The sequence below is a fragment of the Phoca vitulina genome, unplaced genomic scaffold, assembly GCF_004348235.1.
Source record: "Phoca vitulina isolate PV1807 unplaced genomic scaffold, GSC_HSeal_1.0 scaffold26, whole genome shotgun sequence".
Lineage (NCBI taxonomy): Eukaryota > Metazoa > Chordata > Mammalia > Carnivora > Phocidae > Phoca > Phoca vitulina.
Window position 1 is genome coordinate 15,003,688 of NW_022589729.1, and position 25,148 is coordinate 15,028,835.

A 25,148-nucleotide genomic window follows, 5' to 3' on the forward strand; every position below is an offset into this window, starting at 1 on the left:
GCTCCCTGCTGAGCGAGGAGCCCGATGTGGGGCTCGATCCCAGGACCCTGGAATCATGACCTGAGCCGAAGGCAGATGCTTAACCATCTGAGCCACCCAGGCACCCCATTGTAATATTTTAAAGTGTGTAGTTCATCGTCCTAAGGACTTTCATATTGTGCAACCATGTCCAGAACTCTTTTCATCTGAAAATTGGAATCCTTTTACTTTTAACTTGTGTGTCTTTATAGTTTAAGTACTTTTCTTGTGTGTGTAGATCTTTTATACTTAATGTGATTATTGATATGGTTAGTTTTAGTCCATTTTGCTTATTGTTTTTTATTTGTCTCTTTGTCCTGTTTTGGGACTTCTTATTTGGAATAAACGAATATTGGTTGTAATTCTCTTTTTTCTTGTTGTTGTTGGCTTATTACTTATAACTGTTTTGTTATTAGTGTTTGCTTTAGGGCTTTTACTATGCATGGTTTATAGCATCACAGTCTACCTGCAAGTCTTATACTCGCTACTTCATGTATAGTATGGGAGCCTTAAAATGGTTTTCTTATGCATGTGTTGTAAGCACCAGTATGCATTGTTCTTTTTTAAAGTGTTACCTTTTAAAGAGCTTTAAATAATAAGAAAAAAATCTCATGTATTTACAGATACCCATTTCCATTGTTCATTTCTTTGTTCAGATCTATTTACCAATTTTTTTCCTTCTTCCTGAAAGATTTCTTTTAACATTTCTTTTTGGGCAAACCTGCTGATGATTAATTCTTTCAACTTTTGTATTGCTGAAAAGCCTTTATTTTTTTATTTTTATTTTTTTTAGGAATTTTTACTGGATATTAAATTTTAAGTTCTTTTTTTTTTTTTTTTTAGATTTTATTTATTTGAGAGAAAGAGAGAGGAAGCAAGCACGATCAGGGGGAAGGGCAGAGAGAGCGGGAAGAAGGGCAGAGAGAGCTGGAGAAGCAGAGTCCCTGCTGAGCAAGGAGCCCAACTCAGGGCTCAATCCCAGGACCTTGGGTTCATGTTTTGAGCTGAAGGCAGATGCTTAACCAACTGAGCCACCCAGGTGCCTTTTAAGTTACATCTTTTTAAGTACAGGTCTTCCTTGACTTATGAATGACCTATGACCAAGATGAATTACATCCTGATAAACCCATCCTAAGTTGAAAATACTGTAAGCCGAAAATGCATTTAATATACCTAATATACCAAACATCATAACTTAGCCTAGGCTACTTCAAATATGCTTAGAACACTTTCATTAGCCTACAATTGGGCTAACACAAAGCCTATTTTATAATAAAGTGTTGAACATCTCATGTAATTTATTGAATGCTTTACTGGAGGTGTAAAATAGAATGGTTGTATGGGTACAGAATGATTTTAAATGTGTCAGTTATTTATCCTGGTGATTGCATGGGTGACTGAGAGCTGTGGCTTTCTGCCACTGCCAGGCATCCTGAGGGAGCATCGTGCCACATGCCACTAACCTGAGAAAAGATCATAGTTTGAAGTATTGTTTCTGTGGAATGCATATCACTTTCATACCATTGTAAAGTTGAAAAATTGTAAGTCAAACCATTGTTAAGTCAGGACCATCTGTACTTTAAATGTTACACCACTGCCTTCTCGATTGCATTGTTGCTGATGAGAAGTCTGCTGTCATCCTTTATTTTCTTAAATTTTTAAATTTTTTAATGAAATGTGTCCTTCTTTTCCCTCTGGGTACTTTAAAAGTTTTCTCTATTACAGGTTTTGAGCTGTTTAATTATCACATAACTTGGCCTTTTCTTCATGGTTCTTGTGCTTGAAGTCCATTGAGCTTTTGGAGGGAATTTTTGTGTTCATAATTTTTATTGAATTTAGGAAATTTTTGGCCTTGTTTCTTAAAATATTTGGGTTTTTTTTTTTTCTCTTCATTTGATAGTTTCTATAGTTGTGTCATTCACTAATCTTTTCTTCCATAATTATATTTGTGATGTATTTGTAGTCTCCAACATTATATTTTTTTTATCTCTGCAGGTTGGTTAAATATATAGTCCATGTCTCATTTAATTTGTTGAATATATGGAATAGAGTTATAAAAATACTTATTTTAATGTCTTTGCTAATCCTGCATCTGTGTCAATTTATAATTGGTTTTGATTTAGATTTCTCCTCATTCTGGCTTGTATTTTCCTGCTTCTTTACATGCCTTGTGATCTTTGGATACTAGACATTTTGCATTTTACCATATTGAGTGCTAGGTATTTTTGTATTTTTCTAAATTTTCTTTTGGGATATAGTTAAATCACTTGGAAACAGTTTGTTTCTTTTATGTTTTGATTTAAGATTTGTTATTTGGGCAGTGTTCAATTAGGATAATTATTCCCCACCATTGCCTACACAAAACCATTCTGAGTACTCTACCTAATGCCCAGTGGATGTGAGGTTTTCAGTTTGGCTGGTGGGAACAGGAACTGTTCTTCACCCTCTGTGTGCTCTGGGCATTATCTCCTCTAATTTTGTTGGATGGTTTCTATACCCGACTTTTGTTTTCTCATAGTCCTGTGCTAATCAGTATTCTCCTGGAATACTTGATGGGCATCTTCATTGCAGCTCTTTCTTCTCAGGTACTTAGGCCTATGAATTCCAGCCACCTTTGTTTTGCTGGACTCTAGCACCATTTCTCAAATCAGGTAATCCACTCAGTTTTGCCTGGATTTCCTCCCTATGCCATTTTGAAAACTTACAAGGTGGTTTCAAACTGCAGCATTCATAGGGCTCTGTTTATCTGGTTTTCATTTGTCAGAGATCATGGTCTCTCATTGCTTGATACCAGGTATTTAGTAAGCTACTGTTTTATGTATTTTCACTGGTTGTTTGGAAGCAGGAGGGATAATCCAATCCTTGCTACTTCATTTTAGCTGGAAGTAAAACTCCAATGATTGAAAGTCCAATTCACATTTGATTATGATTTAGAAAAGTATTTGAGTTTGATTTAAGTTATGCTGGTTTGCATTAGATCTTAAGGTAAAATTGCACAGCATTATATAAAATGAATCAAATACTAGATGCATACTGAGCATCTGCTATAAAGTATCTTCATACCTTATATAAATAAACTAGTATACTATATAATACTACCATATTTAAACCTGCAGGAATTCCTGTCCTTTTTCCAGATGTTGTTTAAACATATTTCAAGATTGTCACCTTGTGATTAGAGTAATAATTTTGTCAACTGTTAAGGTACCCAAACCCTTTTTATTTTTATTTTTTAAAATATTCTATTTATTTGAGAGAGAGAGAGCATGAGCAGCGAGAGAGGGAGAGGGAGAAGCAGACTCCTTGCTGAGCAGGGAGCCAGATGTGGGGCTCAATCCCAGGACCATGACCTGAGCCGAAGGCAGATGCTTAACTGACTGAGCCGCCCAGGCACCCCTACCCAAACCCTTTTTAACTCTTTTTCTCATTTTGTAAAAAACGACACTAAACTTTGTGTTAAGTCTTTTTTTTATAGTTCTCAAAGTATAGCCCCTGTTTGCTGTTTTGCCTGTTACTTGAAAATCAGGTAAAAAAAAAGAAAACTGCAAAATATGGTTTAATCTTTCAGATAGTAAAAGGAATATATGTTGATATGGCATATAAAAGCCTTCATCACCTATAAAATGGGTATGTTATATACATTATGAAGGTTTGAAACCTTGAAATAAATTTCAAGGAAAAGCTAAGCTTTGAATTCTTCACAGAATGAATTTTTGACACACAACCCCCCCCAAGGTGGGGTGTGTCTTTGTGTGTTTGTATGTACAATTTGTGTGTCTAGAGAGGCATTGGCAAATAAAAGTCTGAGAAAATGTTAAGGAAAGCAGCTATATTAATGGGTTCTTCCTTTTGCAGGGGTTAGGGGGGAGATAAACACAAGTGCAGGGATTTTTGTTGCATTGACCCTTCTAAGAAGTTACTGATTTGCTCATAGAGTAATAATGCTATGTGGACTCTTGATCTTACATGATTATTAAATACCAAGTATATAAGTTTTAGATAAGAAAATCTTAATTATTGCCACTTTTAAGGTTATTTTTTTACCAAAACCTATAAATGTAACAAAATATATTTATGATGTGCTCAAGAGATCTTTGCAATGAAAATTTAAAAAAAGGAAATTGCTTTCAGGTCTTTGTCTGAAGCTATGTCAGTGGAAAAAATTGCTGCAATCAAAGCCAAAATTATGGCTAAGAAAAGATCTACTATCAAGACTGACTTAGATGATGACATAACTGCCCTTAAACAGAGAAGTTTTGTGGATGCTGAGGTAGATGTGACACGAGATATTGTCAGCAGAGAGAGAGTGTGGAGGACACGAACAACTATCTTACAGAGCACAGGAAAGGTAAAGTCTTTCACTCATTCATTAGAGTGAGTATGTGTATCTAATCTGTGATTGGTTATAGAACTGGCTAAAATTTGCTATTAGGATCAATTTTCAAGTTTTATCTCTGAAAGATCAGTAATAATGTAGATTTCTAAGTGGCCATCTTTACCATTTAGTGGTTGGTCACCGAAGAAGCTGATGTAAATGTCTGAATCACAGTGCAAGCCCCTTGATTTGCACCTCATTTGTAAATCCAGTGAATAGCCCAGTTTTCTTGTTGATCAGATTTTTGCTTTAACTTAATGAGGAGGGGATGGTGATGGCCAGCTGTGTGGTCATTAATATCGTTATTAATTTTTTTCCCACAAAGTAGACACTTAAGAAAATCATCATTCATTTATTTGTGTATTTTATATATTATATCCTGTTGTGTGGATGTAGCAGTATTTATTTATTCTTTATTAATGGCGTTAGGTGGTTTATTTGTTTTTGTAGCTATAGGATTGTGGAATTTTTTTCTCTCCCTTTTCCTCATTTCCTCCCTTTCTGTCTCCTTCCCTCTCTATTCACAATTACAAGTAATGCATTAAAAAACATCCTTGTACATGTACTTTTGTGCATTTATGTGTATACAACAAAAATTTAATTCCTAGAAGCAAATTTCTGGTTAAAGGAGATGTGTACTTTAAATTTTGAAAGATAAAAATTTGAAAGATAGTGGATGTTTAAGTATCTTAATGCATCTCCAAAAAGATTGCCTTGGTTCTGTTTCATTTACATATTTTCATCTGTCTTTCCCTCACCTCCCAATTTTCTCTTAAATGTTAATTCTCCACTGATGTGCAGTTGTTAATATGTTATGGTAAGAGAGTGTGTGGAAGTATGTGAGGTTACCAATGAAAGTGAACTTTAACTTTGGTCAAGGCAGACTGGTTTTATTTGCAGATTCTGGATTCTGGTCTTAAATTTATTGTGCCATATTAGTAGGAATCGGGTTACTCAAAAAGAGTACATGAAGGAAAGAATTTTCGTCCTTTTGTACTTTGTCATATTTTACAAAGTACTTGAGGTCAAGATTAGGAATCATTCCCCAGAGCTTAGAATTATAGAGAAATCTGAGAATATAAATAAACTTCAGTTTTTGAATTTACAGTAAAGTGATCTGTTGATACTCATTTTCACTGCATAATATGGCTGATAGTTGAATATTGCAACTGCTAATGTTCTACCAATGTTCATTATAATAGCCAAAAAATTTGAATCTTATAGTAAAGGAATAAAACATACGTGCTATGCTCCATCTTACTTTTAGACCAAACATTAAATTTTCAAAAAACTGAGATGAACAGTTTTCTTTGAGCTCTAGGTGGCAGGGTTTTACCATTATTCCAAAACTTAGTGCTCTCATTTAAGTTAGTGTTGTTGCCATCACAGGGTGATTTAAGAAATAAATTATAGTTTAAGAATTGTTTGGTAGCTAGGTTTACTTCTGTGATCATCAACATTTTTAAAAAACCAGAAACAACTGTTTTGACTGATAGTCTTTCTGTATATGGTTTTCATTTTCTGAACACTAAAAAACCTTTTAGGTACTCAGTCCTAATAGACCCTATGATTTTAGATAGATCTTCATTATTACCAGGGATTAGGGCCTTACCATCTAAATTTCTGGAATAAAAGGTTCATGAGAAAAATAAGTATGTTCCTTTACAGTTATATTATTATTGCAAGCAACCCACATAAAGCAACCTGATTTTATAATGCCATTAAGAATATACTTTTAAACTTAAATAAGTTGTTGTTCCTTGTTGAAAAGTTGTTTAAAAGAGATCATTAAAAGGAAGATAATAATCACCTGTAATTCTTCCACACAAAAATTGCTGATAACATGGATTCTTCTAGATTTAGTGTCTCACACACTGTACTTTATTATTTTTAAAGTATGAAATTTGATTTTCATGTATTTTCAGTGATTTTCATAGTAGGATTAAGACTTTGTTTGCATTTGTCACTGTGTTGACTTTTGTACTGCTGGTGTAGAAGCAGTGGTTGGTTAACTCCTGGCATCTTGGCATGAATCAAGTTTTTAAAAATACTTCCCAATTTAAAAATCTTTTAAAAGTGTACAGTAACTCCTAACAAACAGTATTTTAAAATTTTCCACATCTCATATAAATTACAGCAATCTGAGATTAGCACTGGAGTTTATTATACTTAGAAGAAGTATAGTAATTGATTTCATTAAGAATGGAGAAGCCTCTTGTGACAACAAATCTCATTTTTATTTCAGTAACTTGTTTCCTAGCTACATATTTGAATAGATGCAGAATATGAATATATTTATAGCCAATTAAACAGTTTAAGTAAAATAAAAATAAATGAATAACAGTATGTTTATAATAATTTGGTTTGGGGATCAATTTTTAGTAGTACTTCGATTTTTATTTGTGTGTATAGTAAAGAACACCTCAGTGATGTAGTAGGGAAGAACTAATAGGAAAAAAAAGTCTGAAATTGTTTATTAAACAAACTTACTGCCTTGAATACTTAATTTTAAGTGGGCTAATTAAGATCCATTTATATTTTAGAATTTTTCCAAAAATATTTTTGCAATTCTTCAGTCTGTAAAAGCTAGAGAAGAAGGGCGTGCACCTGAACAGCGACCAGCCCCAAATGCAGCACCTGTGGTAAGAATGTGTTACTGCTTATGTATTAATTTTAATGAAAATGACTCTTTTCAGTATTGTAATTTTGAAAACATCTCATCTTAAAGTTTTTAAATCAGTAGCTTTTAAACCTTTTGCTGCTTCAATATTCTTGAAATATGTGAAAATCTTCCCCACCATTAACACTTACACCGTGAGATCTCACCTCACACAAGTTAGATTGGCTGTTATCAAAAAGACAGGAAGTAAGTGTTTTCAAAGATGTGGAGCAAAAGGAACCCTTGTGCACTCTTGGTGGGAATGTAAATTGGTGTAGCCACTAGGGAAAACAGCATGGAAGTTCCTCAAAAAAATTAAAAATAGAACTGCTGTATGTACCAGCAATTCTGCTTCTGGGTATTTATTTGAAGAAAATGAAAACACTAACTTGAAAAGATATATGCATCTTCATGTTCATTACAGCATTATTTACAATAGCCACGATATGGAAACAGGTGTCCCATTGATGGATGAACGGATAAAGAAATTGTGTTATATACACACAATTGAATATTATTCAGCCATAAAATATAATGTAATTTTGACTTTTGTGACTACATGGATGGACCTTGAGGGCATTATGCTAAGTGAGATAAGTTAGAGAAAGACAAATACCTTGTGCTCTCTCTTTTATGTGGACTCTAAAAACAAAACAAGCTTTATACAGAGATACAGATAGAGATATAGATGCGGTAGTTGTTAGAGGTGGAGGGTGGGTGAGGAGTGTGAGAAATAGGTAAAGGGGGTCAAAAGATAAACCAACAACAACAGTAACAATTTAAAAAACCCCAAGCAACCAAAACAGAAAAATAAAGTTACTTAAGCAATAATTCTTAGAGACACACTTGGGTTAGAATCTGAAAGGGGCAAATTAGGAAAAGCCCTCTGAGAAGTTGTGTAAAGTAAGTAACAGACCTATTCATTGTTGCTTGGGAGAATCCTTACCATTGTTAGAGATAAAAACCCCTATTACTGTCTATTTTGGGGCTTTTTCTGAAATCATTGGTTATGTGTGACTTCCTGGTGGATATGTTGTGTTTCTCCTGATCACAGATCATTTGGTTCTTTCATGGTACCTTAGTTTTAGCCATTTGGAGAGTTGACTGCCTCACTCATTGAGTTGCCACTTAGGACCCCTCCAAAGTAAATTTCATGTATGACATATAGGCTATATTTAAATTTAAACTCAAACATGTCCTCCAGTTTTGTTGAAAATCCTTCCAGGTAGTTTCATATAAATCAACAAAGGAAATAAACGTAGATAAAATTGTTTTTATGTTATATAGGGTTTTTTTTGAAAGTATATTAAAATTTGAAAGCGCACCAACACAGTCTTTGCTTGTTCATAAAATCATTGGTATTTAATTCTTAAGAGGTAGTAGACTTTTATTGGTATTTAGGTTGATACTTTGAGTTGACTTTCCAGCAAGTACTTAAGTGCCTACTCTTGTCAGGCAGTGTGCTGACAAAAATACAAGAGATACCTGCCCTCTTTGAGCTTAAAGTCTAGTAGGACTTAGAGATGAGTAAAAAAAAGTAGTGAGACAAATGTTGTGATGGTAAAACACAGGGTACTTATAATTATGAATTGGTTGATTTGAATAGCAGTTGGTAGGAAACATGTCAGATCTTAAAACAGTTAAACCATTATCCTTGTGATTGAGTTTTTCCTGTATTTCTATAATCATTAAGATACATAAAAATTTTAATTTTGGCCTTTAGCTATAGTGTATACCTAGGGAGCATCTTGAATTAACTATCTTTCTATCTTTTGTCTAGATTAATATGTAGGGTAGCATCCTGTTGTAACAAAATGAAGAGTACTTTAGTCTTTCTGAATACCCTGAATTTCCCAAGCAGTTTTGGGAATGTTCTTTAAATATGCTTTTTTAGATTATTATAGACTGAATTTTATTTTTTTAAGAATTTTTTTTAAGATTTTATTTATTTATTTGACAAAGAGAGAGAGCACAAGCCAGGGGGGAGTGGGAGAGAGAGAATCAGGGAGCCCAACGTGGGGCTTGATCCCAGGACGCTGGGATCATGATCTGAGCCGAAGGCAGATGCTTAACCAACTGAGCCACCCAGGTGCCCCAAACTGAATTTTAGATAAATTGTTTGTGAATTAAGTTTACAACATTAGATTGACAACTTATTCTAAGTATCTTAACAAATAACACCTTTATTAGTTTCAGTCTTATCTCGTGCATTTATAATGGGTTTATTTCATAGTTCTCATTTATTTAAATATTAATAACAATTGGGAGAATAATTCTGTTAAAAGGCTCTAAAATGTCAGTTCAGTAAGCTTTGAATTAAGGTTTTTTGTTAAAAACAATTCATAATTGGGGCGTTTATTATTTCATGAAGAAATTTAAGTACTTAGAACGAAATTATTAAGCACACCTATTTTATTTCTCCAGTTTGTAAGAGTTTTGCATTTTGCCTTGATACAAATTTATTTGGAGTCCTTTGCCCTGTCCCTGATAGCAATGGTAATTTTCTACCAGTAAACAATATCTTGAAAATAAGCATCAAATGACTCCCCACTTTTGTCTTATTGGCTATTGTAAGAAAAAAAAGCTTAGAAAATAATACACTTATTGTGATTTTTATTCTGAGTTTTAAGTTAACAATTTAAAATGGTAATATGTAACTCATAATTAATTTTTCTGCAGGATCCCACATTGCGTACCAAACAGCCTATCCCAGCTGCTTACAACAGATATGACCAGGAAAGATTCAAAGGAAAAGAAGGCAAGTTACTTAATTTTTATATTCCCCTTACTGTGGTGGTGCTGAATGTGAGATGTGTGTGATGTTTACGAGCAGGTGTTGGCAGACATCTGCAGGCCAAGTCTGGCCCAACACATATTATAAATAAACTTTTGCTAGAACACAGTGGCATTCATATATGTATTATCTGTGGTTCCTTGGTGCTGTGACAGTAGTGTTGAGTTGTGACAGAGATTGTGTGGCCTGCAGAGCCTTAAAATACTATCTGGTCTTCTCCAAAATAAATTTGCCAACCCCTGGGGCTTCTAGGTGGCTCAGTCAGTTAAGTATCTGACTCTTGATTTCAGCTCAAGGCATGATCGTGAGATTGAGCCCCGCGTTGGGCTCCGCAATGGGTGTGGACCCTGCTTGGGATTCTCTCTCTCCCCCTCCCCTCTACCTCTCATCCCCCAATGATGGGTTGCGTTCTCTTTCTCTCTCTCTCTCAAAAAAAAAAAAAAAAAAAATTGCCAACCCCTGGTTAACGGCATGAATTCTGGATCCAGGTGTCCTGTATCACAGTTACTTTTTGCGTGAATTTTGATAAATTAACTGCATTCTGTTTTAATTTCCTCTTGTGTTTCATTGCAGTACTAATTATAGTAGTAGTATCTATCTTTTAGTTTCATTGTGGGGATGAAACTAGTTAATAATGTGTCTAGAATAGTGACTGGTATGTAATAAGCTATCTATAAGTATTTCCTGTTATTAATATTCTGCTTCTCAAAAGTTCAGACTGGAGATTCTATATATCAAATCATGTTTCTGAAATTATAAAGCTATACATTGAGAACTTGGGAAGCATAGATTGTAGTAACTATGTGAGGGCTTATTTGGGGGTAGCTTACATGGTATACTGGCTAATGCAGTAGTGAACCATTTCCATGTTATTGTGGTGGTTAGTGAAGTACACTAATGTCATTGTAATTTCTCTTGGGATCTTCATTTATCTTGATTTGTGGAAAAAGATGAGGTAGAAGCAACTGAAAGTTTAACTTTTATGATTTTTTTTCTGCATAATCTGAAATCTCCACTTCAGTTTACAACATTAGATTGACAACTTATTCTAATTTCTACATGCTGTAGAAATACAGTGGTTCATTCTTTTATTCATTGCAGTGTTTTTCTTGTGGAATGAATTATGTAAAGTAGGGTTTGGCAGATTACAGCTCACAGACCAAATCCGATCCTCTGTGGGCCAAATCAGATCATGCCCATTTGTTTATATATTTTGTTTATCTTGCTTTTGCACTGTACCTGCAAAATCAGTAGTTGTGATAGAGACATATAGCTTGCAATGTGTAAAATATTTAATGTATTTGTATTAATGTAATATGCCTTTACAGAAAGGCATATTGAGACTCTGTCCTGGAACCTTTATCACTATATACAGCATTGCTTTTCTACAAATTATGTAACATATGCCTATGATTGTAATTTTGAAACACAACTTTTTATAATTTAAGGCCTTCTCATGATAGTAGAAGCTTTTAGTGCTAATGTAATTGAGTATTAGAAGTAAATAATTTGGAGGTTATAAAGTATTTTATTCAGTCTAATTTTTGATATTCCCAAAATATCAAAACTTTTGAACACAATTGTAGAAATTAGTCTTAAGCAACTTCTTCTATAAAAAGGCCTCTCTGGCATGTATTGAATATATTTTTGGGACTAGTATCCCTTTTAAAGTTTTTATCTTCATAGGTATGTAATTTAATTTTCTATGTATAGTACATTTGCTGCTTTGTTATACTATTAACTGTCAGATTATAACACAGATTATTACTTTAGGTTTGTTATTGATTACGAAATACATAAAATCTAATAGCAAACCCCCTTTCTTTGTAGAAACGGAAGGCTTCAAAATCGACACTATGGGCACCTACCATGGTATGACACTGAAATCTGTAACGGTAAGTCACTTTGACTGCAGAGGTTCTTTTGTTCGAGGCATTTAATGTGCGTAGCAGATGTTGAAGAAAATCTTTGTTCTCCATTATTTTCTATTTCAAACGTTTATCTTTAATGACTAATTGTGCCGATAGATCTGTACGTTGATTATTTGATTTGTGGATATCCCTTTTTTTGGTTTAACTGAGTTGAGCTGTTTTGATTAACTTGCAAGAAGGATGGATGCTACCTGGTTAGAGTATTTAATGCCAGTGAGGAGTTACAAGGTCCAATTTGGGAGAATTATTTTCCATACTATCTTATGTTCTTTAAAATGTAATGCCTCATGCTCTTTAAAAAAAACAGATTGTAATGGTTGATGTAATATTTACAAAGTGCATACTTGCCAGAACCAAGTACTTGGATGTCCACAATATAAGCCTTTGGCTCACTTTTGGCAGACTTTCTTTTATATAAATTTCTGGATGTTCTGATTAGGCCATATTTAACACTTAATTTTTATTTAGTCAGTGATAGATAGGACTTGGTAATGTAGAGCAGGAATTCTGTTAACCTTATTTTGAGTATTTATATTACAGATTATTATTATACTTTAAAATACTATGTGTATGTATTAGAGTACCTATATATTTTAAAGCTAATACCAAACTTACTTTGTCTTTGTTTACGAATCATCAGATCTTTGAGGACTCAATATGACATGGAATCATCATATATTTGCTGTGATTTTTCAGAATTAAGATATATCTTGTCGTGCTTTTCCAGAGCAGATAGCAAATAAATGTGGAGAATCTGATATTAAAAGTTCACCTTTTTTTTTTTCCTGGACTTCAAATTGGAATTGAGTATTAGATATTTTGCTAATACATTTGTTTTTAAGCTGTCATCAGATTTGTTTTTGTATGATTGAAATTGTATATGAGCTCATTAATTCATTTAACAAGTACTTATTGAGCACTTGTGTCAGACCCTGTTCTAGTTGCTGGGACTATAGCTATGAATAAGATAGACAAGGCTTCTGTAGAGGGAGGAGTCAGAGAGGCCTCTCAGCAGGTGACTGTTGAGCACACACCTTACAGAAAAGCATTCTGTGGAAGACATTCAAGGGTCAGGATTGAGGCCCAGTAGAGTAATAGCATGAAGGCCGGTATCCACAGCGTAGTGAATGAGGGGAAGGAGGTAAAAGATTAGATAACACTCATCTTATGAGATCTGCCTAGTACTTCCTGACTTCAAAATGTAGCTAATGACTGTAGAATTAAATTTTTAAAAGATTCATTTATTGACATTTTCTTGGGAATAGAACTTGCCCACTGGCCATTCCCTAAGTGAATTATCGTGGAACTATAGTTGTTATCCTTAGGTGACCATCAGGGGGAGTTTTTTGTGGTTGTGGTCATTGTTGTTTTAACTTTTCTCTCATCTGAAATGCCGTGAAATTGGTTTCATTACTGAGCTTCTGTGCAAATAGTAAAATTAGTGATAGTTTTTATAGTGATGCTTTTTACAGAACAGTTTTTCTAAAATCCAAGGACAGCTTCTTAATTAAACAGAGTGATAGGACTCTGCTTCCTCATTAGACTTTGCTTCTAAATATACTTACAAGAGAGACAAATGTAAACAAATTTATGGTGTTTGTTTTTACAGAAATAATCACATAAAGACATTGTGTGGGAATGCTCAAATTGTTGGTACTTTCTATATTTTAATACCCCGTTTGAGTCTCTGTACTGTTTGTGACCTGATTTATTTTAGCAGTTGTTAGAGAATACATGCAGAGGTTTGAACTTGAAAGCTTTGAAGTTGCTCTGATAATTGTTTCTTTTTACTTGAATCTCAAGCTTATGCTTCCAGTGTAATGTTTTTTCCTTGTCTCTTTTCTTTTGTAATTATTACCTATTTATGAGCTTGTGAGTTTCACCAACTTTGTCTTATTCTCCAGTGAAGATTTCTCTTGTGATATCCACCCAGACACACAAAAGCAGTTAAATGTATGTTAAAAGCTTTGTTGCCCAGATGTGACTTCCTTTCTAGTTTACATATGAGCTCATTTTAGGTACCACTGCTTTTCAGGGTTTTGACATGTTTAGTTGATCTGCATAGTTACTAAAATTAGTACCAGTCTATATTAGGATTGGTCTATATATCTTTTAAGTTCAAGACACCAGAGTCTTAACTTAATCTTATATTTAACAGGACTCTGGTTAGATATAAGTTTAAGTTAATCAAGTTGTGCAGATGGCTAGAAATTTTTATGTAATTGGTTTTTTGTCTTCATTTGTTATAGAAAAAGGAGTATGTGTTTTGACAGTATTTCATAAGAATCTTAAGTTATTGGAATTTATAAAAAATTAAGGCTCTGGTAGGGTATTAGGTAATATTTGTTTATGAAGATAATTTATAGAAATTCAATATATGAATAGAATCCCAGGTATCTTTAAAGTTACTTGTTTGTATAGTTAAATCTGGTTACCTTTTGACTTAGGCCAAGAAATACAATGGCATAAGACATGGATGTTGGAGTTGCTAAAGGGCTTTTCCGAGTTGGTAGACTTTCCCCAAAATGTGTTAGTTGGGTTGTATAATGTTTAAGAAACACTAGATTAAACAGATTCTGTGGTATAGGAATTTCATCATTTTTAATATATAAATATCTAAATTGGAAGACAAGAGTATGCGCATTTTCCCAGGCTTGTTTGCCCCTTTTCTCCCTCCTTTTGAGAACACTGGAAAGAACTAGAATTGTGTAGAATTAGTTTAAGTGAAACTATCTTAGTAGTTCTGGGTTGGGACTAGAAACCATTTAGTATAGGGAACACCAGAATGTATTTGTATGGATCCCTTTTGTGAAAGGAGCCATCTTAGACAAAGAAAGTGCCACTTGACAGTGCTTTTCATTATATAGAAAAGAAAAGGAGATGATGAAGACTTTTCTATGTTGGCAAAGAACTTACCTGTGGTTCCACTGGAGAAGAATAAAAAGATAGATCACAGTTCACTCTTGTTATTTGTGAGGGTTTGATAATTGAATTAAGAACTACTTCATTTTAACCTCCCGATCTAGCTTATTAATGTTCAGGTAGGAAGGTCACATAATCTAGCCCCTGTTTATTCTTTTCTTAGTTCTTACTGAATATCATTGACTCTCAGTTACCTTGCTCTCTTCATTTTTGAGGAAACATTTTACACTCTGAAATTGTGCAGATCAAAAGCTTTCCTTTAAGATTGTTCTTTGAGTTGACTCCCAACAGAATTGTAGTTTTTAATAATAAGCCTTTTTTTTTGGGAACCATTTTCCTAATAGTAAGTACAGTTGGATGGATATTCAGTATCTACATTAGAGGTGTAATCACCATCAACTTTCACTATTTAGTAAAATCCAGAATCTCAGTCTCTTAATTTATATAAAGTTACATTCTTAAGCAGGAACACATTTATTAGTATCCTTCCAGCTCCCCTGTTTCATTCTCATTTGGTTGTTAATTAACTTGTTCATCTTTGCTTGGGGTGTTATGGGAGTGCTCTAGTAGCAGTAATGCTCTAGAGTTGTGTCTAGAATCTAGGTTAGCAGAAGATGGAGACAGTTGATTAAGACTTTAGTAATAAACACTCTCCTTTTCCTTCAGCACATATTTTTGAGTGCTTATTGTAATGGTTATTGTGTAGATTTTAAGGGTGCCTATGGGAAATTTTCTTCCCAGAGTTAGATGCAGCCTGTTTATAAATGCTAGTGCACTGACATCATGTGCCTCTCTTAGCATACTTCTGGGATCATTCATTGTGCCAGTCTAAATGTGGTCCCACATATGTTTTATTAGGCATCCACTGTCATTTAAATTTTATTTTATGCACTAAGATTTAAAATTAAAAGTATGTCACAAAAACAGTTTGGATTTTCAGCTTCTTTTGAAAAGCTTTCTGGCATGACTGGGTACTGGTTCTGTAGTAAGAGTCACACTGATCCAAACAATGACTACCTTTAGCTGGGATGTTTTCTGTAGGTTGCCCATAGGCCTCACTGCTCTATTGTCCTTGATCTATTTATTTATTCACTTATTTATACAGTTGACCTTTAAACCACACTGAGGTTAGGGGTACTGACACCCCCTGCCCCCTGCAGGCAGTTGGAAATCTGCATATAACTTTGACTTGCCCAAACTTAACTACTGATAGCCTCCTCTTGTCTGGAAGCCTTGTGGATAACATACAGTCTATTAACACATATTTTGTATGTTAGATGTATTATAATAATAAAGTAAGCTAGAGAAAAGAAAACATTTAGAAATAAGAGAAATACATTTTTGATACTGTACTATAAAAAAAATCCACATATAAGTGCATTTTGCAGCTCAAACCCATGTGGTTCAAGGGTCAGTGGTACTACCTTCTTAGACCCTACTGGCCTTTCAGTTTGAAATTCTTGATCTAAAGGCAATGTTACATTGTTAAAGAGAAGGTAATTGGTTGAAAGCACTACGTATTTAAGGGTTCGAACTCAGTTCTGGCTTTGAATCCCAACTCTTCCACTCATTATGCCACTAATGAAGGTGAGATTATTTAACCTTTCATTGAGTGGTCTTGTTTTTATTTTGTAATGAAGATAATAGAACATATCATAGTCTTGTTGAGGACTAAAAGACTATATAAAATGCTTAGCACATGGAAGACTCAACAAATAAATGATGGTTACTTTTATTATGAATTTATAATTTTATATATAATCTTACTTTGATTTAGGCGTAAATGTAGGCAACTATAGCTTCACAGATATATTTAATATTATGTGTTTAATGATGCCATGTTCATTCAAAGTTATGAAGACTAGTTTATTTAAATGTTACGAAAACTCTTTTCCTCTTTAGTAATTGGGATATTTTTACTGTGGCTGTATATGTTTATCTTAGTGTTCTTTATCCTGTGAGAAAAAATTGCTGCAAAGAAGTTATCATATGGTGGGTAATAACTTAGCTAGGTTAGGCTTTTCTACCTACCTGTTCGGACTTAAATATAAAAAGAAATGAGGGACGCCTGGCTGCTCAGTTGGTGGAGCATGCGACTCTTGATCTTAGAGTCATGAGTTCAAGCTCCACATTTTTGGCGTAGAGCTTACTTAAAATTAAAAAAAAAAAAAAGAAATTTATTTAGATTTAAATTATTTAATTTGATCAAAAGTATATGGGGGGATGGGTGAAATGGGTGGTGGGGATTAAGAGGTACAAACTCAGTTATAAAATAAGTAAGTCACATGGGATGAAAAGCACAGCATAGGAATATATTTGGTATTGTAATACACTTATCATGGTGAGCATTTCATAATATATATAATTAATGAATCACTATTTTTTTAATTGAAACTACTTTATGTGAGCTATACTTCCAATAAAAATTTTAAAAAATTAAAGAGCATAATAAGTATTGGGATTTTAATATGTGGTCATAATTATAAATAAGAATATTACTTTTATAATTCATAATTGCATTCTATATTTACATTAGTATATTATTCTGCTTGAATATTATATTGCACTTGAAATAATTTTCAAAACTTGTAGGCTATCTTGGTATTTCAGGCAGCAGGGTGGTACTGTCCTCTGTGAGCCTAAGCAGTATAAAGGTGTACCCCCTAAACAAAACAAAATATTATTTGGTTTCTGTCAGTAACTTGTTCTATGTCTTAAGCTTTTGAAAGTTAATCTTACATGTTTACTACCTGTTACATGAAGTAATACTTAAGTATTAATATTTTGTACAGTTTATTTCTAATATTTGCATTTTTATAGACTTTTCTAACAGTTCATCACTTAGACAATATTTTTTTCTCTGTACTCAAAGCACCTCTCATATCCTTTTTATAGTAGTTTTGCCCTTGTGATTTTTCCAGCTTTTTTTCTTTTTTAAAACGTGCTCATTATAGATCTGGACTATGTCTATTTACAGGGAAGATAAGGTACAAGAGAGAGCTTTCCGTTATGGTTTTTTGGCCTTTTTGTTGCAACAGATTAGGCATCAGTTTTGTTATCTGAAGAATGGTACTATAGTAACTTCTCTGGCATTTGTTTTGAGGTTTACATGTGTACAGGCATACCTTGTTTACATATTTCTCTTCAGTGCTGTTCAGTTATAGCATTGAATTAATTATAGTTATTGAGGAATATTTTTGTATTAAACATAGGTAACATTTGTAAACTTTTTAAACCAAATAATACAGAAAATACCCTCTTCCTCTCCTTTTTTAAGTTAGGTAGTATTTAGACTGAACACTTATTTAGATGGGTGTGTATTAATCTCCTTACACTGATACTCCTTGTGGTGAGAGAGATTAAAATCTAATTTTACCTTAGTATTTTGTCAACATAACATTTGATGCTAATCTGATTCAAGAAAAATGAATTATAAAAACATTAATAGGTGTCAGGAAATTTTAATGCATATAAAGTACATTATTTTTGTAATACTGCTTTTTTGTTTCTTTTAGTTTATGTATTTTATTGAGCTTTATTGAAAATCCATTGCACAGTTAATGGTACTTTTGGTGTAAGCCTATACAGTTAAACTCCATTAATTTAGCTTTGCATTTCTTTAAAGAATAATTATTGGTTTATCCAAAGTGTCTTAGAGATTTTAGTAATACCTATAAGATATCTTTAAAATTAATCTAGGGATGCCTGGGTGGCTCAGTCGGTTAAGCGTCTGCCTTCGGCTCAGGTCATGATCTCAGGGTCCTGGGATTGAGTCCCGCATCGAGCCTGCTTCTCCCTCTGCCTCTGCTTCTCTCTCTGTCTCTCATGAATAAATAAATAAAATCTTTAAAAAAAAAAAAATAAAATAAATCTACTCATGACCATGTAGTTAATATAGTCATAGAAGTTCTGAGACTTATTTTTGAAAGAAACAAAGTTAATGTTAGCACATATGTCAGAAGTAGTCTAGAAACTGTTGTGTAATTTTTAATAACAATGTTAATGTCACCTTTTTTTCAGTGCTTTAATATTGATCAATGTAAGAACAGGAGAAAATAGAAACCAGTTTGGAAATATAATATTTTGTTAACAGCATGATAAAAATTTATACTATAAAATTTCATTTTGATTATATAAAATCTTTTAATTGTAATTCCATGTGTCATTATAAATACCTATAGTTATTTATGACCCAGATGTGCACAAAAGCAAACTTTTTAAAAAAATCTCTCTTGGACCTACTACATACAGCATTTTATTCCAGTTTCTATTTACCTTCATCAGTACAACTTCAATCTATTGAACATACTTCATCACTTTTAAATTCTAACTCCTTCTCAAGTATATTTTTAGACTAACTACCATTTGTTTAATACAGGCATGACTATTTTATATATTATGTATTTCTCTTCATTATTTTGAGGCAAAAGTTTTAATATTTAATATTTCCTTTAATTTCATGACAAACGATTTGAATCAGTTTGTTCATATGAAAAAACCTAGTATATTTAATAACATTCTGTAATTGGATGTTTAGGTAATTCCTTGATAGGTACTTTTCTATTGGTTGTTGTTGGCAGTTTTAGTTTGCTTTATCATTTCTAGGTCTTCATAAATTGATTTAAATCTTCAGTGAATTTCAATCTTTTATATAAATCCTACATTCAAATTTTATTTTCTTTGTTGTCTTAATTATATTTGTCTTAGTATTCATTGCATTTCTAGTTAGTTCATCCCCTTCCCTTCCCTCTCCCCAACCCTGCCAAACCTCATTTGATCTTTAATTCTAAGTTTTGGTTTCTTTTCCAGGTCTTTTTCTTGATGGATGTTTCTTTTAGTGTTGTTCTTCTTGTCTTTCCTGCTTCTCATGTTCCTCTGTGAGTGACTGTTCCCACGTTCATTTTAAGTATCTGTTTTTAAACTCTTTATTTACTTCTGGTCTGGACAAATCTTAGTATTTAGAAACTAAGTTCTTATTTGAAATTTCAGAGTGGTGCTTTGCTGTGAATAAGTTGAAGACATTCATTTGAAATGCTAAGGAATTAAAGCTTTTTTAAGATTTTTATTTTTGACTTCATTGGAGATAAAAGGCATACCATAGAACTCAGGTAATTGTCTCACTATTGAAGTTGTCATATTTTATGTTGTCATTAAAAAGCATTTGTTCTTTGCATTTGGATTTTTGCAGTAATATATAAGATCAAAGAGTTATTTTGAAATCAAGTCAATTTAATATTTTACAAAATTTTAATTCAGAAATAACTGATTTAGTACCATCTACAAACAGTGAATTCTGGACACTATCCATCTAATGATTTACCATCCTAAATTTGGTAGATGCTTCAGTCTTTTGGTGTCTTTTTGTCATTTCTGTCTTATACATGCATTGCTATAAATATTCTGGAATTGAATTCCTCATATATTTTAATGTATCAAATTTGAGAACTAAAATTAAGCAGTTCTTTGACCTTTCAGAAGAATTTGAACTTCTGTTATATAGAAGGCTTTTAGTTTTCTTTATTAAAAAAAAACAAAAATTCAGCTTCTGCTATCATTAAAATGTAATTTTATCTTAAAAGGTTATATGAAATATTTCATTGTCCTTAAGAATTGTTGAGTTTTAACATAGAACTGCATCATAATAACCAGCCATTCTGATAGTAAATTTGTGGGTACATCATAATTCATCAAGAACTTTTGTATATATTGTCACATTTTTTTCCCCTACAAAAGTTACTTTAACAGGAAAAATAAACATTAAAAGCTTAATTATTTAAATAAATTTATATTGGTAACATTTTTTTCCTTATCTTGATTAAATGTAATAGATATAATTGATCTAATATCTTCCAATAAATTGGTAGATACCAAGTTTTGGGAGACCCATAGTACACATATGATTTATTTCTAAACATTCAAGAGTCATTATTAGTATTTTTGAAAAGTTTGTATAATATATTTTTTAAAGCTTTATAAATATCAGCATGCTGATGCAACATGCTTCGTTATGGAATACTGGTGGAATTATATTTATATTTTATATTGGAACCCTTTTGTGGATTACTGAAGACCAGTCTATGGTCATATAATCGGGTTCTAATTGCGTTAAGAATTTTCGCCAACAACTTTGTTAGGTAACAGATCAAAGTGTAAATAACTGCTGCTGATGAACAGCGACACAGAAGGTTATAGTCCCTGGGGAAGATTAGTTGCATGTATCCCAGGTTGCCTACTAAGGTGGCATTTTCTTATTAATTTGCTATGGCCCAGAGAAAGGCTGAAAAACTGGGTAATAATACCACGGTAATAATACCATGAGATATTTGTTACTCAAGCTTATGAGAGTAGCATTTGAAATGCTAAATGATGATTTATTAATTTATACTGAGGAATGTAATTGCCAAGAATCCCGAATAGTCAACTCCTATATCTAGCACATACGTGTTTGAAGCTCATGGGAGATCATGGTATAAAGATAAGTTTGCACAGTGACATTAAATTATATCCTTCAAGCGTTTAATTGTATTAAAGTAAGACTGCTTGATATTTGCATCTCTTCAATAAAGACAGACCTATTTGCAAGGCCAGGGAACTTTTCTCCTTGGTCACTGCTTAGAGGGGCTTTGTCATCATTTGCCATTGTGACTTCTGTTCTTACTGGTGTGTCTGACTAATTCCAAGTGAATATGATATATTTCTTTAGATAGATTACTGATTCAAGTTTAAGACTTGAATATCTCATTCTCTTCGTTTGATTTATTAAAAAGTATTGATTAGGGACTAGGTCTTTTGAATTTAAGATTCATGATGTAGATATCCAAAGGTTCTGATTTGTCACTAGAGAGAGTATCAACGGTAGATGGCTTGGCTAGAAGTCTAGCAGTAGATCTAGGATTAATCCTGTTCAGTTTTGTTGATTTGGAAGGGGACACAAGGAGCAAGAATTTCCTACAGGATTCTGAAAATCACTTATTTCTATCTTCCACTTATTCTCAGAGTGATAAATTAATGAGGTTACTTAAATCCCACTCTACTGATTAATTCAGTAATTTTAGTGCTACAAAGCATTACAATTTAAGTGTTTTCTTGGCATTGTATAAAAGTTATTTAAGATTTAGAATGCAGTCAGAATGAGTACAAAAACAAATATAATTAAAGTACAAATGGAGAAGTACTAATAAGAGTACTGTTGTAGAAGACTATAAATAGATACGTAATCATGCTGTCTTGGGATAAATCTTTTACCCATCTTAATGCTTCTTTGGCATATTTATTTGAAAGATGTGCATATATACATAATGTAGTGCTAAGTACTAAGGATTTTTTAAATAAGGATAACTAATCCTATAGAAAATTTTCCTGATTTTAGTTCATGATTAACTTGGTTATACTTCTTATATAAAATTCAGTTAGACAAATTACCAGAACTATTTTCAGTAATAGGAGAAGGAAGGTATTTTTCTCTTTCACACATAAATGAGTACCCCCCCATATAACCGGCCCCCTCATAAATGCATAAATAATTCTGATAAAAATGTGCTTGAAGTATTCGTTGGTACGTTTAAATATGCTAACATTTGTATTTGGTCTGTAATGAAAAACTGCTGTTTTTATTTAAGCTTTTATTTCTTTATGCTGTATTGATTTTTGGTGCTTACCTATAAAAAAAAAAGTCATCTTTTACTCCAGTAGGAGTTTCACATATAAGCCCTGTTTTGCTTTGTAATTTTAGGTTGAATTCATTGAACAATTATCAAGTCTGTAGGGAAAGCTAATTTCCAAAACCACTCAGTGTTTGTTATATAAGCTGAATTCTTAGAAACTTCAGTGTGAAATTGTTTTTAACGAGTGTAGAGAAATGTAGAGTTGGATATAACAAAAGTAATTAATGTAAAGGAATTTGTATGGTTTAAGAGTGTTTCATTATTGCCTTACATTTTCTAGTTTGTAATGATTTAAAAGGCTTAAATGTAATGATTAAAATTGAGGGTTGGCAGACATTTTCTCTAAAAGGCCAGATAGTATATATTTTAAACTTGTAGGCTAATAGGCAGAATCAGAGATGTTAGGTAGGTGCTTACATAACAGGAGATAAATAAAATCTCCACAAATTTTCAATGACAAATATAATAATAAATGAGTAAAATTTTATATAATACTGATCTGCTAATGAGAAGAATGGAATTTATTTTGGTGGCAGGATAACATTTTATGATTCAAAGTTAGTGTTCTGTATCACCAAAATTGATTATAAATGTTCTGTAAATCTGTGAGGCTCGTCTGTAATGAAATTTTATGTATTTCGTCTCTGAAAATGAGTGCTTTCACTCTGGTGAAATTCACACACTGGTGAGTGCTTATATCAGTACATGAGCATGTGATATTAACTGAGCTTATCTGTCACTTGGAAGGTGTTTCTAGAATTTTGTTAGATTATTTTCTTTATATTTGCCTTTTTAGCATGTCATTACATTTCAGATTTATTACTGTCAATTGAAGGTTAGGTGGAAGTTCCAAACTTGCAGTTAAAATTCAAATGTTGCTGTATGGACAAATGTGGGACACAAAGTGCTGTCTTTTGCATTCATTTGACCAATATTTATTGTGTGCCTGCCATATGCTGGGTAGTAGGATAGGTTATGGGGATGCAGTGCAGTGATAAATAGGGGAGGGACAAACAAAATACCAGTGATAAGTGCTTTTTAGAGACTTAAAATAGGATGAAATGATAAAACTGCATTCTTGCTATGTGCCAGTGAGCAGTGCTAATTCATGAGAGGTCTCTGTCTCAAGTACATAACTGCTGTGGTGCAAAGGCAGTCATAGACAGTATACAATGAGTGAGCGTGGTTACATTCCAGTAACTGTAAAAACTCCTTTATGGATACTGAAATTTGAATTTCGTGATTTTTACATGTCAAGAAATAGTATTATCATTTTGATTTTCTTTTTTCTCCATCTTAAAAATGTAAAAACCAGTTATGGCCTATGGGACATACAAAAATAGGCAAGGGTCTGGATTTGGTCCACTATCCTATAGGTTGTTAAATTTAGGCTTATTTTTTTTTTTCTTTTGCTTGTAACAACTAATTTATTGTCTCAGCTCTGGAGGCCAGAAATCTCAAATTAAGGTGTCAGCAGGGCCATGCTCCCTCAGAACCCTTTGAGGGAATCCTTCCTTGCCTTACGTTAAATTTTTATGAACTGATGTAGAGGGTAATAGTAATTTTTTATACTGAATCAAGCAGTCAGTACTTGAGTTGAATTTTATGGCCTGAGGAATTGATATTTAAATGAATTTTAGGAAGTATGCTATTTAAACACACACATACCTGGCGTAGTCATGAAGTAAGGACACTTAACTTTTAACATTAAATGTATAAGAGTGGAGGCATTTGCATAATGGCTATTATTTCTGTTTGTCTTAGGATATTCAAGAACATTAAATGAAAATTGTTAATGATGGACTTGGATTTTAGACTAACAGCAGTGAGATACTTAAAAGATAAATTTCCTAGTACTGAAGAAATTAAAATTTTATCAATCTGTTATAATAAGGAATTTTTTATTGCTTAAAGCCAAATAAAATGGATTTTTGGTATTTTTTTAAAAGAAAAGTCTCATAATAAAAGAATGTATCAAGTTTTGTTAACACATTCTCCTGGTGTGTGAGAATGTGATATTTGGGGAACAAAGTTATAAGGCTTTTTGCTCTGTCAGCCAGACTGAGAAAACACTTCTGTAGAAAGAGGAGCAGATGATGAGTCTGTTGAGGAGTGAGGAGAGCAGGACAGAGTAAATGGCATGGATAAGAAGAGAGGATTAAAGCCCACCTTCCTGCAGATTGCAGATCCTCCTTAGGGTTCCTGCCTTAAATATGCTAAGCTGAAGAGATGTATGTAGCCTATTCCAATTACAAAAAATGGAAAGGTTTCCTTTTCAGTTAGTTACTATTTGGGAATAACCCTGGGAACCATCTTGTATAGTCCAGGTGCCTAACCAAAGCATTCCCCTACCCCCATCCAGATTTTTTGCTTTGTAGCAGACATGAAGATTCCAATGATCTGGCCCTGCAGTGTTTGTTATATAATGCATTAGTAAGGAAGCACAAATTATCTAGCTATCCTCATCCTTCTCCTACCCTGTTCTTTCAAACGTCAGGTTCTCCTAAGTGTGAAGCCCAAATGTCATCAGTACTTGTTAGCTTAAGACTGTAACTTATTATTTTTCTTAAACCATCACTATTTCTAATGCTATGATGTGCTAGTTCGATCAAAGACTAATTTTCTAGGCCCAGGCAGCTGATAATAATGGCAAATTGTTTTTTTTTTTCTTTGAAATGAGCGCTGTTAGACAAAGGAGTGCATACTCATAAGATATGAATAGTGCCAAAGCTGTTTTTAATAATGCTGCTGTCTTCCCTGAACATTGTGGGGGAGAATCCTAGTT

The 25,148-nt window shown here is 33.0% G+C and overlaps 1 protein-coding gene across 2 annotated transcripts in view; it reads left to right on the forward strand.

The window, feature by feature from the left end:
• CDC73 (cell division cycle 73) overlaps window positions 1-25,148 on the forward strand; it is a 122,622-nt gene that overhangs the window by 19,033 nt on the left and 78,441 nt on the right. For both annotated transcript variants that reach the window (XM_032422506.1, XM_032422507.1), the window contains exons 7-10: window positions 4,150-4,366; window positions 6,937-7,035; window positions 9,732-9,810; window positions 11,677-11,741. In XM_032422506.1, the coding sequence (XP_032278397.1) occupies window positions 4,150-4,366; window positions 6,937-7,035; window positions 9,732-9,810; window positions 11,677-11,741 (460 nt within the window). The remainder of the gene's footprint in view (window positions 1-4,149; window positions 4,367-6,936; window positions 7,036-9,731; window positions 9,811-11,676; window positions 11,742-25,148) is intronic.